This window comes from Phoca vitulina, unplaced genomic scaffold (assembly GCF_004348235.1).
Source record: "Phoca vitulina isolate PV1807 unplaced genomic scaffold, GSC_HSeal_1.0 scaffold8, whole genome shotgun sequence".
In the NCBI taxonomy this organism is placed as follows: Eukaryota; Metazoa; Chordata; class Mammalia; order Carnivora; family Phocidae; genus Phoca; species Phoca vitulina.
Genome location: NW_022589711.1, coordinates 43802863 through 43819914, shown reverse-complemented (window position 1 = coordinate 43819914; position 17052 = coordinate 43802863). Strand labels below are relative to the sequence as shown.

General features: G+C 36.0%; 1 protein-coding gene and 1 pseudogene across 1 annotated transcript in view; one reads left to right on the top strand and one right to left on the bottom strand.

Moving 5' to 3' along the window:
• EAF2 (ELL associated factor 2) overlaps positions 1-17052 on the bottom strand; it is a 48490-nt gene that overhangs the window by 4394 nt on the left and 27044 nt on the right. Inside the window, exon 5 of the mRNA XM_032406146.1 lies at positions 9330-9590. Coding sequence (XP_032262037.1) covers positions 9330-9590 — 261 coding nt within the window. The remainder of the gene's footprint in view (positions 1-9329; positions 9591-17052) is intronic.
• On the top strand, positions 9786-11485 carry LOC116633611 (annotated as a pseudogene).

Sequence of the window (17052 nt, the reverse complement as noted above, 5' to 3'; positions counted from 1 at the left end):
GGAGCCGGAAAAAGAACAGCAAATAAAGCCTAAATTCAGCAGGAGAAAAGAAATAACGAAGATCAGAGCAGAAATAAATGATATAGAAACCAAAAATACAGTAGAACAGGTCAATGAGAGTAGGAGCTGGTTCTCTGAAAGAATTAACAAAATTGATATCCCCCTAGTCAGACTTATCAAAAAGAAAAAAGAAATGACCCAAATAAATAAAATCATGAATGAAAGAGGAGAGAACACAACCAACACCGAAGAAATACAAACAACTATTAAGAGAATATTATGAGTAATCATATGCCAATGAATTAGGCAATCTGGAAGTAATGGATAAATTCCTAAAAACATATAAACTACCAAAACTGAAGCAGGAAGAAATAGAAAATTTGAAAAGGCCCATAACCAGCTAAGAAATTGAATCAGTAATCAATTCGCCCAACAAACAGGAGTCCAGGGCCAGATGGTTTCCCAGGGGAATTCTACCAAACATTTAAAGAATTAATACTTATTCTTTTTAAACTGTTCCAAAAAACAGAAATGGAAGGAAAACTTCCAAACTCATTCTATGAGGCCAGCATTGCCTCAATTCCAAAACCAGAAAAAGACCCCACTACAAAGGAGAATTACAGACCAATACCCCTGATAAACATGGATGCAAAAATTCTCAACATGTTACTAGCTAATCAAATCCAACAGCACATTAAAAGAACTATTCACCATGACCAAGTGGGATTTATTCCTGGGATGCAGGGGTGGTTCAATATCTGCAAATCAATCATCATGATACACCACATTAATAAAAGAAAGGATAAGAACCATATGATCCTCTCAATAGATGCAGAAAAAGCATTTGACAAAATACATCATCTTCTCTTGATAAAAACCCTGAAGAAGGGATGCCTGGGTGGCTCAGTTGGTTAAGCATCTGCCTTAGGCCCAGGTCATGATCCCAGGGTCCTGGGATCGAGTTCTGCATTAGGCTCCTTGCTGAGGAGCAAGGAGCTTCTCCTTCTGCCTGCCTCTCCCCCTGCTTGTGCTCTCTCTCTTTCTGACAAATAAATAAATAAAATCTTTAAAAAAAAAACCCTGAAGAAAGTAGGCATAGAAGGAACATACCTCAACATCATAAAGGCCATATATGAAAGACCCATGGCTATTATCATGCTCAATGGGGAAAAACTGAGAGCATTTCCCCTAAGGTCAGGAAAAAGACAGGGATGGCCACTCTCACCACTGTTGTTCAACATAGTCCTAGAAGTCCTGGCCTCAGCAGTCAGACAACAAAAAGAAATAAAAGGCATCTGAATTAGCAAGGAAGAAGTCAAACTTTCACTCTTCACAAACGACATGATACTCTATGTAGAAAACCCAAAAAGACTCCACCAAAAAATTGCTAGAACTAATATAGGAATTCAGCAAAGTCACAGGATATAAAATCAACACACAGAAGTCTGCTGCATTTCTATACACCAATAATGAAGCAGTAGAAAGAGAAATCAAGGAAACAATCCCATTTGCAATTGCACCAAAAACTGTAAGATACCTAGGAATAAACCTAACTAAAGAGGTAAAAAATCTGCACTCTGAAAACTATAGAACACCTATGAAAGAAATTGAGGAAGACACAAAGAAAAGGAAAAACATTCCACGCTCATGGATTGGAAGAACAAATATTGTTAAAATGTCTATACTTCCCAAAGCAATCTACACATTTAATGCAATCCCTATCAAAATAACACTAACATTTTTCACAGAGATAGAACAGACAATTCTAAAATTTTCATGGAACCAGAAAAGACCCTGAATAGCTAAGGTAATGTTGAAAAAGAAGAGCTTGTTTCCCTCTCTCCTTTTTTTCCTTTCCCCCTTCCCATATGTTTATCTGTTTTCCTTCTTAAATTCCACATATGAGTGAAATCATATGGTATTTGTCTTTAAACAAGCCATAAGTGACTCTTGACAGAGAACAAACAGGGTTGATGGAGGGAGGTGGGTGGAGGACGGGCTAGATAGGTGATGGGTATTAAAGAGGGCACTTGTGATGAGCACTGAGTGTTACATGTAAGTGATGAATCACTGGATTCTACTCCTGAAACTAATATTGCAGTATATGTTAACTAACAAATTTAAATTTTAAAAAAAGGAAGAAAAAGAAGAGCAAAGTGGGAGACACAATTCTGGACTTGAAGCTGTATTACAAAGCTGTAATCATCAAAACAGTATGGTACTGGCACAAAAACAGACATATAGATCAATGGAACAGAGCAGAGAATCCAGAAATGGACCCACAACTATATGGTCAACTAATTTTTGACAAAGCAGGAAAGAATATCCAATGGAAAAAAGATATTCTCTTCAAGGAGTGTTGGGAAAATTGGACAGCCACATGCAGAAGAATGAAACTGGACCACTTTCTTACACCATACACAAAAATAAATTCTAAAGGAATTAAAGACCTAAATGTGAGACAGGAATCCATCAAAATCCTAGAGAAGAACATGGGCAGCAACCTCTTTGACCTTGGCTGCAGCAACTTCTTACTAGACACATGTCCCGAGGCAAGGGAAACAAAAGCAAAAATGAACTACTGGGACTCATCAAGATAAAAAGCTTCTGCACAGCAAAGGAAACAATCAACAAAACTAAAAGGCAGCCTATGGAATAGGAGACGATATTTGCAAGTGACATATTGGATAAAGGGCTCATATCCAAAATCTATAAAGAACTTACAAAACTCAACACCCCCAAAATAGAAAAAAAATCCAGTTAAGAAATGGGCAGAAGACATGAACAGACATTTCTCCAAAGAAGACATACAAATGGCTAAAAGACAGATGAAAAAATGCTCAACACTGATCATCAGGGAAATACAAATCAAAACCACAATGAGATACCACCTCACACCAGCCAGAATGGCTAAAGTTAACAAGCCAGGAAACAACAGATGTTGGTGAGGATGTGGAGAAAGGAGAACCCTCTTATACTGGTGGTGGGAATGCAAACTGATGCAGCCACTGTGGAAAACAGTATGGAGGTTCCTCAAAAAGTTAAAAATAGAACTACCTACAACCCAGCTATTGCACTACTAGGTATTTATCCAAAGGATACAAAAATAAGATTCAAAGGGGCACATGCACCCCAGTGTGTATAAAAGAACTATCCACAATAGTCAAAACATGGAAAGAGCCCCAATGTCCATCAACTGATGAGTGGATAAAGAAGATGTGGTATACATACACAATGGATATTACTCAGCCACCAAAAAGAATGAAATCTTGCCATTTGCAATGAGTTGGATGGAGCTAGAGTGTATTATGCTAAGCAAAATACGTCAGTCAGAGAAAGACAAATACCATATGATTACATTCATATGTTGAATTTAAGAAACAAAACAGATGAACATGGGGAAGAGAGGGAAAAATAAAGTAAGATAAAGACAGAGAGGGAGGCAAACCATAAGAGACTCTTACATATAGGGAACAAACTGAAGTTTGCTGGAGGGGAGGTGGGGTAATTGGGTGATGGGCATTAAGTAGGGCACTTGATGTAATGAGCTCCGGGTGTTATATGCAACTGATGGATAACTAAATTCTATCCCTGAAGCTAATATTATACTATATGTGAACTGACTTGAATTTAAATAAAATCTTGAAAGAAAAAAAAAATGGGTAGAAGATCCAAACAGACATTTTTCCAAATAAGTCATACAGACAGCCAACAGACCCATGAAAAGATGCTCAAAATCGCTCATCATCAGGGAAATGCAAATCAAAACCAAAATGAGATATCACCTTACACTTGTCAAAATGGCTAAAATCAAAAAGACAATAAGTAACAAGTGTTGGTGGGGATGAGGAGAAAAAGTAACCCTCATACACTGTTGGTGGGAATGTAAATTGGTGCATCCACTGGAAAACAATATGGAGGTTCCTCAAAAAAATTAAGAATAGAAACACTATATGATCCAATAATTCCACCACTGGGTATTTACCCAAAGAAAATGTAAACCCTATTTCAAAAAGATATATGCACCTCTATGTTTATTGCAGCGTTATTTACAATAGCCCAGATATGGAAGCAACCTAAGACTCAGAAGGATAAAGAATATGTGTTATATATCCACAATGGAATATTATGCAGCCATAAAAAGGATGAGATCATTACATTTGTGATGACATGGATGGACCTAGAAGTTATTATGCTAAGTGGAAGAAGACTGAGAAAGACAAATACCATAAAATTTCACTTATATGTGGAATCTAAAAAAAAATGAACAAAAAGCAGAATCAGACCTATAACTCCAGAGAACTGAGGGTTGCCAGAAGGGAGGAGAAATAAGGACAGGCAAAATGGGTGCAGGTGAGTGGGAGACACAGGCTTCCAATTATGGAATGAATAAGTCACAGGAATAAAAGGCATACCATAAGGAATATAGTCATTGATATTATAATTGCATAGTGACAGATGGTGGCTAAACTTGAGGTGAGCACAGCATATTCCATAAACTTGTGGAATCACTATGTTGAAATGTAACATTGTGTGTCAACTACATGCAAATAAAACAATCTTTTAATAAATAAATAAATTTATTATTTAAAAGTACATGCAAACATATGGCTACTTTGTTGTCTTCTAGTATAGCCATGCTTGAACATTTTACAAAGTAGAATGTGTATTACTTTACTATAAAGTTATTTTAATTTTATCTTACTATTACCTTGTTATTTCCAAAGATGTATGTACCTAGGTGATATTAAGTTATGAAATTCATCTCAAGATAGTTAAAGGGGACTTTAAAATATCTGTTATAAAAGATGGTATTGGGTCTGATAAGGTTGAGAAACGAAAAAAAAAAAAAAAGGTTGAGAAATGAGATCATTGTAGTAACAGTAAGAGGGTTTATTTCCTCTTATTAGGAAACTTTGATTTGGATAAAATATATCAGAAAAAGAAATACATTATTTTTTTGAGAAATCCCAAATGGTTACTACTAGTATAACAAATCACTACTGACTTTTGCATATAATTTTTGCATCCACAATTATTTTATTATTTCTATAGTTTGTTGATGTTCCTGAATTTTTTATGTAGACAACTACATTTTCTTTCTTGTTTTCAATTCTTCTATCTCATTTCTTTTACTTGTTTTATTGCATTTGCTAGAACATTCAGTACAATGTTGAATAGAAATCATGATACCAGCCTTCCTTGTCTTCTTCCTAATTTGAATGAGAATGCTTGTACAGTCTAAATTACCATGTTGGCAATAGTTTTGTTTTTTGTAATTAACTTTTATGAAGTTAAAGAAATTTCCTTATATTAGACCTTTGGTAAAAGTTTTAAAATTAATAAATACTATATTTTGTCAAAATCAAATTTGCTAAAAATGATCATGTGACTTTATTCCTATAATCTCTTAATGTGGTGAATTATATTGCTACCATTTCAGATATTCCACATTTCTTACATTTCTGTGATGACCCTTATTTGGTCATGACTTAGCTTGCTTGTTTTAAGTGCATGGGTTATTCAATTTTCTAATATCTTCCTTAGTAATTTTGTAACTATGTTCTTTTTTTAAAGATTTTATTAATTTATTTGAGAGAGAGAGAGATCACATGAGTAGGGGTGAGGGAAGGGCAGATGGAGAGGGAGAAGCAGACTCCCCGCTGAGCAGGGAGCCTGACCTGGGGCTCAATCCCGGGACCTCGAGATCACAACCTGAGCCAAAGGCAAACACTTAACTGACTGAGCCACCCGGGCACCCCTGTAACTAGGTTCTTAAATAAAATTATTCTACATTGTTTTTTGTCTTGTTCCTGTTTGGTTTTGATATTGAGATTATCCTAAAATTATAAAAGAACTGGGTTGCTTTCCCTGCTTTTCTATTCTCTGAAACAGTTTGTAGAAGGTAAGAATTATTTGTTCCTTGAATATTTGTTAAAATTCATCTGTAAAACAATCTTCAGTTTTCCAGCATCTAGGGAGGAGGAGGAAGAGACATTAACTATTGCTGGTTTCTTCAGGCTTTCCATTTCTCTTTGAATCATATTTGATGACACTTTTCCTAGAAAAATCATCCATTTCTATCCCAAATTTACTGGGATGAAATTTTTGTAAAATTTGTATAATTTAAAAAATAAAACATACTATAGCTATAATTTTATCCATTTTTTCATTCCTAATATTGTTTCTGTCTTTTCTCTTTTTCTTCATCAGTTCTTGTTAGAGGTTGGTCTTTTTTTTTTTTTTAAAGATTTTATTTATTTATTTGAGAGAGAGAAAACGCACAAGAGTGAGTGAGCACCAGTGGGAGTGGGGGTAAGGTCAGAGGGAGAAGCAGACTCCCCACTGAGCAGGGAGAGCCACCCGGAGCTCGATCTCAGCATCCTGAGATCATGACCTGAAGGCAGACACTTAACCAACTGAGCTACCCAGGTGCCGCAAATGGTCTTTTTATTTCTTTTCAATAAATTGCTTTTAGTTTTGTTTATTCTCTAATATTTCTTTGTTACCTATAGTTTTGATTCTAACCTATATTTCTTTCTCTGCTTTAAGCTTAAAATTGTATTGTTTTTTCCTCAAGATGAATCTTTCACTCATTTGTTTTCAATTTTTTTTTTAAATAAAGAACATTTTGAGTCTATAAATTTCCCTGTATCATTTTGGCTGCATCCTCAAATTACTGAGATATATTATTTTTGATATTGCTTAATTATAAATATTTTATAATTTCCTTATAGTTTCCTTTTAACATGTAAGTTATTAGGCATGTGCTTTGAAGTTTCCAAGCATGCATTTTAAAATAATTTTTGTTGTGGGCGCCTGGGTGGCTCAGATGGTTAAGCTTCTGCCTTCGGCTCAGGTCATGATCTCAGGGTCCTGGGATCAAGTCCCGCATCGGGCTCCCTGCTCCTTGGGAGCCTGCTTCTCCCTCTGCCTCTCTCTCTCATGAATAAATAAATAAAATCTTCAAAAAAAAAAAAAGATTAAAAAAATAATTTTTGTTGTTTATGTTTTCATTGTATTATAGTCCATAATATGATCAATAAAATGTGAATTGAAATAATGTTATTTCCTTTGCCTCAGTAGGAAGTAATTTCTAAAATGTTTTACATATGCCTTAAAAGAATGTCCGCTTCACATTTTGAACTGTAGAATTCTTATTTACTATTAGAATAGGCATGTTAATTATGTTGTTCAAGGATTTTATACCCTTACTAAATTTCGTCCGCTTGATGACAGATGCATTAAATCTTCCATTATGACAGAGACTTGTCAATATCTCCTTCATCTATCAATTTTTATTTTATATATATATATATATATACACTCACATATACATACAACTACATATTTTAATATATATGCACATAAATGGTGAAGATACATTATTATGGGCATACAAATTTGTAATTCTTTATCCTCCTGGTCAATTGAAACTTTTGTCATTATTTGGCCATTCAAGAAATCAGACGCTCCAATTTTACCTCTTGAGGTAGGAAGCACTAACAACATTAATAACTGGAAGTTCAAAAGACCTTTTCTAGTCCCTATTTAATTCATAGTTTCACTTTCTCTGCCACCCAGACTTGGCTTCTTCCTTCTTTAGTTCTGTTATTTGGCTAGAGCTGGAGTCAATCCTTCCTAGCTGCTTTCTTTATTATTACTAATTAACACAGTGAGATTAGCTTTAAGTAAACAGAAAGTCCCATTCTCCCCCTGAGAGTATCAACCTGTAGGCTTTCATTACAAAGTATTTATTGGGCATCTACTATGTATCAGGTACTGTGTTAGATGCTAATATTCAATGATAAGCAAAAAATAAACATAATTGGTGTCCTCCTGGAGCTTGTGTTTAGAAGAAAGCAAATCACACAAAAGATATAATTTTATAATTATGACATTTGATATAAACGAGATATTGCTCTGAAGTTCTACAAAAAGGGGATTTGACCTTGTCATGAAGGTGTCCTTGATAAAGTATGCCTTGAATTGTAATCTAAAGGAGAAAAAACTAACTACATTCTGAAAGGAAGGAAGTGTTTCTGTGGGTGAAAGTATTTGAGTACAGTGGCAAAAATTAGGTAAATGTTGCTTGAACAGAAGGAGCAAGACCATTATAGCAAGATGTTTTGTGTCTATCATAAAAGAAATTACAAATGACCCTTGAATAATGTGGGGGGGATTAGGGAAGCTGACCCTCTATGGTGAAAAGTTTGCATATAACTTTTGACCCCACAAATACTTAACTACTAATAACCTACTGTTGACCAGAGGCCTTACTGATAGTAGAAACAGTCGATTAACACATAATTTCTATGTTACATGTATTACATATACATATTCTTAGTAACATTAAGAAAATCAAAAGGAAAAGAAAATACATTGATAGTACCAAAAAAAAAGTCTATTGAAAAAAAAATCCACGTATAAGTGGACCTGCACAGTTCAAACCTATGTTGCTTAAGGGTCAACTGTACTAGCTATTGAAAAGTTTAAAGCAGGAGGGGTGACAAATTATATTTTAATTATGAAAAGATCAAAATGGCTGCAATGTACATAATGAAGCAAAAATGGGTTTGACTAGGTAAGGGATGAACCAGTTAGAAAGTCACTGCAGAGTTAAAAGCAAGAAATAACAGCAAGTGGAATTAGAGTGATAGTAGTGGAGATGCAGAGAAGTAGATGAATTTGAGAAATATTAAGGAGGTAAAACAAACAGGACTTGATGAAGGACTGACTACACTATAAAAAGGGAGAGGAAGTAAATCCTTGCATACAACTAGGCTTCTGGATTGTATCATTAGATGAATCCTGCCTTTCACTAAGAGGAAACACTGTGAGCCAATGATTATAAGTTGGTTTTAGACAAAGTGAATGTGGGATGCCCCTACTAAAAGATGGTGTTGGACCTACTTGTTTCCAGAGCTCATAGGTCTGGGTCAGAGATGCAAATTTACAAGTTATCTATATGTAAGTACTAATTACAACAGAAATATGGAGGAGATTATCTAGGGAAAGAATGTGGAGTAAAAAGAAAAAAGGACCTAGAATTAAGGCTTGAGAACTCCAGCTCTAATGACTAAGTAGAAGATTCTAAACTGTCAAAGGAGAAAGAGAAATGTATCTAGAGAGACAGGAGAAAAACCAATAAGACATTATGTCACAGAGTCAAAAGAAAAGGAATGATTCAACAAAAAGGTAATGGTTAATCATAGTATCAAATGAATAAAATAAGAGTTTTTTCTCTTTATCCAAATTTTAGATCATAATCACTATGGCTCCACTGTGAATTCTTACTTTTCCAATTACTCATGTTTATATATACTTACTTAAAGTATTCATCAGAAGGCTTCTGTTGTCATGAGATCTATTCTGGCCAGCATCCATATCAGGAATCCTGCAATGTGGCATGGCAGACATGGCAGGATGTCCTGAGATATAATTCCGTGGATCAGAAGGAGAGGATCTGCACTCTTCATTGTCTGAGTCACTGGAACTATCCTCACTACTTGAAGATGATGAACTTTTGGAATCCGATGAACTATCACAACTACTCATCTGGTCCATTAGACTAGCTTCTGCCTTCAGTTCTAAAAATAAAACAGAAAAATAATAGATAGGTTAAATAAATAATAGTAAATATAAATATTAAGTAAATAAAATAAAATTTGAATGTGTTAGCTTCTAAGAAACTGTTGATGAGGAATAAATGAGATTAAACATGCATTTAGAGCATTTTAAGCATTTTATTTAAAAAGCTCCTCTACCATTAAAAGACATAGGCAATGCCTAATCTAAATGCTACATTTATTATACCATTATACTTAAATATGTATGTAATTCAAATAAAATAAAGAATGTGAAAAATTAAAACTGTAAAAATTAAAATCTATTTTGGCAGAAACCATTCTCCAGTTCCTCTTACTCTCCCAATACATATAAGGCAACACAGTACATACAGATGACTTTCTTTTTTTTTCCCCAGCTTTTCTGACCTATAATTGACAAAACTGTATATATTTATTTTACATTTTTTAAATTTTATTATGTTAATCACCATACAGTACATCATTACTTTTTGATGTAGTGTTCCATGATTCATTGTTGGCGTGTAACACCCAGTGCTCCATTCAGTACGTGCCCTCTTTGATACCCATCACAGGCTAACCCATCCCCCTCCCCCCCTTCCCTCTAGATGTATATATTTAAAGTGTACAACAGGCTCCCAGCCCCAGTGTAAGAAGCAGCTTGGCCTGAGAAAACACTTCCCCTTGAACCAAGAATCTGGACATTCAGTGTGAGCAGTTAGGTGATGCTGGGTGAGAGAGCTCCCAACTCTGATCCAGCAGTTCGAGGTGGTCAGACTGGACGACAGGGGCCTCACAGAGCTGTGTTGCAAGGATGTCAGCTGTGCTCTCTGGGCCAACCCCTTCCTGATTGAGCTTAGCCTTTGCACCAAAGAGCCGGGTGATGCCGGTATGCACCTGGTGCTCCAGGGCCTGTAGAGCCCCACCTGCAAGATAGAGAAGCTCAGCCTCCAGAACTGCTGCCTGATGGAGGCTGGCTGTGGGGGCCTGCCCTGTGTGCTGCACTTGGTGCCTATCCTTCAGTGACAGTTTGTTGGCAGATGCAGGCCTGCAGCTGTTCTGCAAAGATCTGCTGGACTCCCACTGCCACCTTGAGACACTTCAGCTAGAGTACTACAACCTGATAGCTGCCAGTCGTGAGCCCCTAGCTGTGGTGTTCAAAGGCCAAGCAGCACTCCAAGGAGCTCATGGTGAGCAACGATGACATCTGCGAGGCTGGCGTCTGAGTGCTGTACCAGGGCCTGGTGGACTCTGCCTGCCAGTTGAAGACGCTCAAGCTGGAAAACTGTGGCCTCGCGTCGGCCAATGGTAAGGACCTGTGTGGTATCGTGACCTCCAAGGCCTCACTGCAGGCACTGGACCTGGATGACAAGCTGGGTTACATGGGTACTGCCGAGCTGTGCCCCAGAATGCTACACCCCAGCTCCTGACTCAGGGCTCTGTGGCTCTGGGACTGTGACATCACCACCAGGGGCTGCAGAGATCTGTGCCACATCCTTAGGGCCAAGGAGAGCCTGAAGAGTGGAGCCTAGTGGGCAATGTGCTGGGGGACAAGGGTGCCTGGCTGCATGTGAGAGCCTGCAGGAAACTGGCTGCCAGCTGCAGTACCCATGGGTAAAGTCCTGCAGCTTACGGCTATCTGCTGCCACCACTTCGGCACAACCTTGCCCCAAAACAGTATCTCGTGGATACTGCAGATGAGCAACCACAAGCTGGGGGATTCTGGAGTCCAGGAACTCTGCCAGGGTCTGGACCAGCCTGGCACCACACTGTGAGTGCCCTAGATGGGGGAATGCGACATGATGGACAGTGGCTGTCGCAGCCTGGCCTTGCTCCTGCTGGCCAACCACAGCCTGCACAAGCAGCACTTCAGGCAAGAACTACATGCTCCGGAATAGCACGACATCTACTGGATGAAGGAGACAGGATCGCCTGCAGGTCTGCGAAGGGCACAAGCTGAGCCTGAGGTTCATCTCCTGAGTAGCCTCCAGCCCCAGCTTCTGAAACCTACTCTCCTAACAGGCCCTACCTGGGACCCCGCAGGGGACTGGCTGTTCCTAGGGGCTCTCACTCTGGTGTCCTAGCTTTGACTGAAGAGAAACACTCAAATCAACTGACTTCTGTGAGAAAATTTTAGACAGTTTATAATTATTAAAGCACTTTTTTTTGGCAAGAGGGAAAAAAACCCAAAATATACAACTTAATGCTTTGAAATACATTGTGAAATGATTATCATAATCAAGTTAATTAACATATTTATCCCTTGTGTGTGTGTGTGTGTGTGTGTGTGTGTGTGTGTGTGTGTGTGATGGGAACACATAAGATCTGCTCTCTTAGAAAATATAGATACCATACTACTGGCACAAAAATAGACACGTAGATCAATAGAACAGAATAGAAAACCCAGAAATGAACCCACAACTTTGACAAGACAGGAAAGAATATCCAGTGGGAAAAAGACAGTCTCTTCAACAAATAGTGTTGGGGAAACTGGACAGCAACCTGCGAAGAATGAAACTGTACCACTTTCTTACACCATACACAAAAATAAATATTAAATGGATTAAAGACCTAAATGTGAGACATGAAACCATTAAAATCTGAGAGGAGAACACAGGCAGTAACTTCTTTGACATAGGCCATAGCAACTTCTTACTAGATATGTCTCCTGAGGCAAGGGAAACAAAAGCAAAAATTAGGACTTTATCAAAATAAAAAGCTTCTGCACAGTGAAGAAAGCAACAAAACTAAAAGGCAACCTTCAGAATGGGAGAAGATATTTGCAAATGACATATCTGATAAAGGGTTAGTATCCAAAATATATAAAGAACTTATCAAACTTGACACCCCCCAAAAATAAATAATCCTATTAAATAATGGGCAGAAGACATGAATAGACATTTTTCCAAAGAAGACATACAGATGGCTAACAGACACATGTTATGGAAATAGCCCAAATGTCCATGGACTGATGAATGGATAAAGAAGATGTGATAAATATATATATTTATGGAATATGGACTATTACTCAGCCATAAAAAAGAATGAAATATTGTCATTTGCAACAACATGGATGGAACTACAGAGAATTATGCTAAGTGAAATAAGTCAGTCAGAGAAAGACAAATACCATATGATTTCACTCATGTGGAATTTAAGAAACAAAACAAATTAACATGGGGAAAAAAAGAGAGGCAAACCAAGAAACATACTCTTAACTGTACAGAACAAACTAAGGGTTGCTGGATGGGAGATGGGAGGTGGGATGAGGTAAATAGATGATGGGGATTAAGGAATGCACATGTTGTGATGACTACCAGGTGTTGTATGTGAGTTCGTTGAATCACTAAATTGTACATCTGAAACTAATATTCCACTGTAACTGAAATTTAAATAAAAACTTTAAAAAATTTAGATACCATAGTGTATATTAGATCCCCAGAACTTATTCATCTTAACTCAAAGTTATAAACCACCCTCCTACACGGTTTCTAGGAGTTTAACTTTTTTAGATTGCTTCCACATATAAGTGAGATCATACAATATTTATCTTTCTCTGTGTAGCTTATTTCACTTATTTCTCTTTCCGATAGTTTGTTAGTACATAGAAATGCAACTGGTTTTTGTATATTGATTTTGTATCCTGCAACTTTACTGAATTCGTTCATTAGTTCTAACAGTTTTTTGGTGGAGTCTTTAGGGTTTTTTAGGCATAAGCTCATGTCATCTGTAGAAACAAATTTATTTCCTCTTTCCAATTTAGATCCATTTCTTTCTTTTTCTTGCCTAATTGCTCTGGCTAGACTTTTAGTACTATGCAGAATAGAAGTAAAGAGAATGTCTTGTCTTATTCCTGATCTTAGAAAAAAACTTTCAGCTTTTCACTGTTGAGTATGATAGCTGTGGGCTTATCATATATGGTGTTTATTATGTAGATCTATATTTCTCCTATATCTAATTCATTGAGAGTTTTTAATGTGAAAGTGTTGAATTCTGTCAAATGCTTTTTCTGCATCTACTGAGATGATCATATGATTTTCATCCTTCATTCTGCTAACATGATATATCACATCTATTGGTTTGCATATGTTGAAATATCCTTGCATTCCCAGCATAAATCCCATTTGATGATGGTATATAATCCGTTTAATGTACTGTTGAATTTGGTTTGCTATATTTTGTTGAGGACTTTTGCATCTATGTTCATCTGGGATATTGGTAATTTTTTGTGTCCTTCTCTGGCTTTTATATCGGAGTAATACTGGCTTTGTAAAATTAATTTAAAAGTGTTCCCTCCTCTTCAATTTGTTGGAATAGTTTGAGAAGAACTGGCATTAATTCTTCTTTAAACATTTGGTAGAATTCACCAGTGAAGCCATCTATATGGTCCTGCGCTTTTCTTTGCTAGAAGATTTTTGATTACTGATTCAATCTCCTTACTTATTATTGGCCTGTTCAGATTTCTCTTTCCTCATGATTCAGATGATTCAGTCTTGGTAGGTTGTCTCTTTCTAGGAATTTATGCATTTCTTTTAGGTTATACAATTTGTTGGCATATAATTTTTCAGTCTCTTATGACTGTATTTCTGTAGTATCAGTTATAATGATTCTTTCATTTCTCTCTTTTTTCTTCATTAGTCTAATTAAAATTTGGTCTACTTAATCTTTTTAAAAAACCAACTCAGTTTCATTCATCTTTTCTATTGTTTTTCTGGTCTATTTCTCTTATTTCTATTCTGAATAATCTTTATTATTTCCTCCCTTCTGCTGACTTTGGGCTTAGCATGTTCCTCTTTTTCTAGTTCCTTGAAGTTATGAAGTTAGGTTATTTGAGATCTTTCTTTTTTCTTAATGTAGGCATTTATTCCTATGAACTTCCTTCTTGATCAGCTTTTGCTGCATCCTATTATTTTGGTATATTGCCCTTCCTTTTCATTTATTTCAAGATTTTTAAAATTTCCTTTCTGATTTCTTCTTTGACCCATTGGTTGTTCAGGTGCATTAGATCCATAAATTTGTGAATTTCCCCATTTTCCTCCCATTGTTGATAGTAGTTTCACACCACTGTGGCTGGAAAAGATACTTAATATGATTTCAATCTCCTTAAACTTGTTAAGACTTGCTTTGTGACCTAACGTATGATGTATCATGGAGAATGTTCAGCTTATGCTTGAGAGGAACATGTATTCTGCTGCTATTGGATAGCATGTTTTATACAAATCTGTTAGGTCTATTTGGCCTAAAGTCTAGTTCAAATCCAATATTTTCTTATTGATTTTCTGTCTTGATGATTTATCTATTGTTGAAAGTGGGGTATTGAAGTCCTCTACTATTTTTGCATTGCTATCTCTATTTCTCCCCAGATCTTTAAATATGTAATATATTAGGGTGCTCCAATATTGGATGTATATACATTTACAACTGTTAAATCTGCCTGGTGAAATGATCCCTTTATCATTATCTAATGACCTTCTTTGTCTCTTGTGACAGTTTTTGACTTAGTCTGTTTTGTCTGATATAATAAGTATAGCTACTTCTGCTCTCTTTTGGTTTTCATTTGAATGGAATATCTTTTTCTATCCCTCCACTTTCAGCCTACACGTGTCCTTAGAGCCAAAATGAGTCTCTTGGAGGCAGCACCTAGTTGATCTTGTTTTTTTATCCATTCAGCCACACTTTGTCTTTTGATTGGAGAATTTAATTCCTTTCCATTTAAAGTAATCATTGATAGGTAAAGACTTACTATGGCTACCTTGTTAATTGTTTCTGGTTGTTTTGTAGATTGTACCTTTTGCTGTCTTCCTTTGTGATGTAATCAATTTTCATAGTGGTATGCTTTGACTTCTTTCCTCTTTCTTTTGGGGGTCTATTAGAGGTTTTTGCTTTGTGGTTACAATGAGGCTATTTAAAATCTCTTAGAGTTCTAACAGTCTATTTTAAGCTAACAATAACTTCTACCAAATAGAAAAATTTCATCCTTTTATTCCCCTTCCTACAGTGTTTTTGATGTCACAATTTACATCTTTTAAAATTGTGTATCCATTAACAAATCATTATTGCTATTGTTATTTTTAATACTCTTGTCTTTTACATTTTATACTAGAGTTAAGTAATTTACACACTACTCTTACATTATTATTCTAAATTTGATTATGTACTTAAGTTTCCCAGGGAGTTTTATACTTTCATTTGTTTTTATGTTATTAATTAGCATCCATTCATTTCAGCTTGAAGAACTCCCTTTAACATTACTTGTAAGGCACATCTGGTGTCAATGAACTCCCTCAGCTTTGGTTAATCTGGGAAAGTCTTTGTATCTCCTTCATTTCTGAAGGACAGCTTTGCCAGTTAAAGTATTCTTGGTTGGCAGTTTTTTGTTGTTGTTGATTTTAGCATTTTGACAATATTATCCCACTCTCTTGGCCTGCAAGGTTTCTGCTGAGAAATCCACTGATAGCCACATGGGGGTTCCCTTATATGTGAGGAGTTTCTTTTGCTGTTTTCAAAATTCTTTCTTTGTCCTTAATTTTTGGCAGTTTTATTATAATTAGTCTTGGTGAAGACTTAACAAAAATTTTTTAATGAAGTATAGTTGACACATGATGTTAGTTTCAGGTATACAACATAGTTATTAAATAACTCTATAAGCTATGCTATGTTTACCATAAGTATAGCTGCCATTTGTCACCATGCAATGGTATTATAATACCATTGTCTATATTCCCTATGCTGTGCCTTTTATTCTTGTGACTTTCTTTGGGTTAATATTGCTTGGAGTCTTTTGAGTTTCATATGTCTGGATGTTCATACTCAGATGTTCCAGTTTGGGAAGTTTTCAGCCATTTTTTCTTTAAATAAGCTTTCTCTCTCTCTTCTCCTTCTTGGATTCCTATAGTTCATACACTGTTTTGCTTGATGATATCCTCTAATTCACATTGGCTCTCTTCACTACTTTTCATTCCTCTTTTTTTCCACTGACTAGTTAATTTCAAATGACCTATGAGCACTGGGTGTTACACGCAAACAATGAATCATGGAACACTACATCAAAAACTAATGAAGTACTGTATGGTGACTAACATAACATAATAAAAAAATTTTTTTTAATTTCCTTTAGTGAAGACTTCCTAAATGCAAAAATTTTTTTTTTTTCCTAACAAAAAAGGACTTATCTTTGAGTTCACAGATTCTTTCTTTTGCTTGATAAAGTCAGCTGTTGGTGCTCTCTACTACATTTCTAAATTTCATTCATGGTATTCTTTAGTATTCATGGTATTCAGCTCCAGAATTTGTTTGGTTCTTTTTTTATTATTTCTCTCTGTTGAAATTCTAGTTTCATGTATTGTTTTCCTGATTTTATTGAGTTGTCTGTGTCCTCTTGTGGCTCTCTGAGCTTCCTTAAAACAATTATTTTGAATTTTTTGTCTAGCAATTGGTAGATTTCTGTTTCTTTGGAGTCCATTAT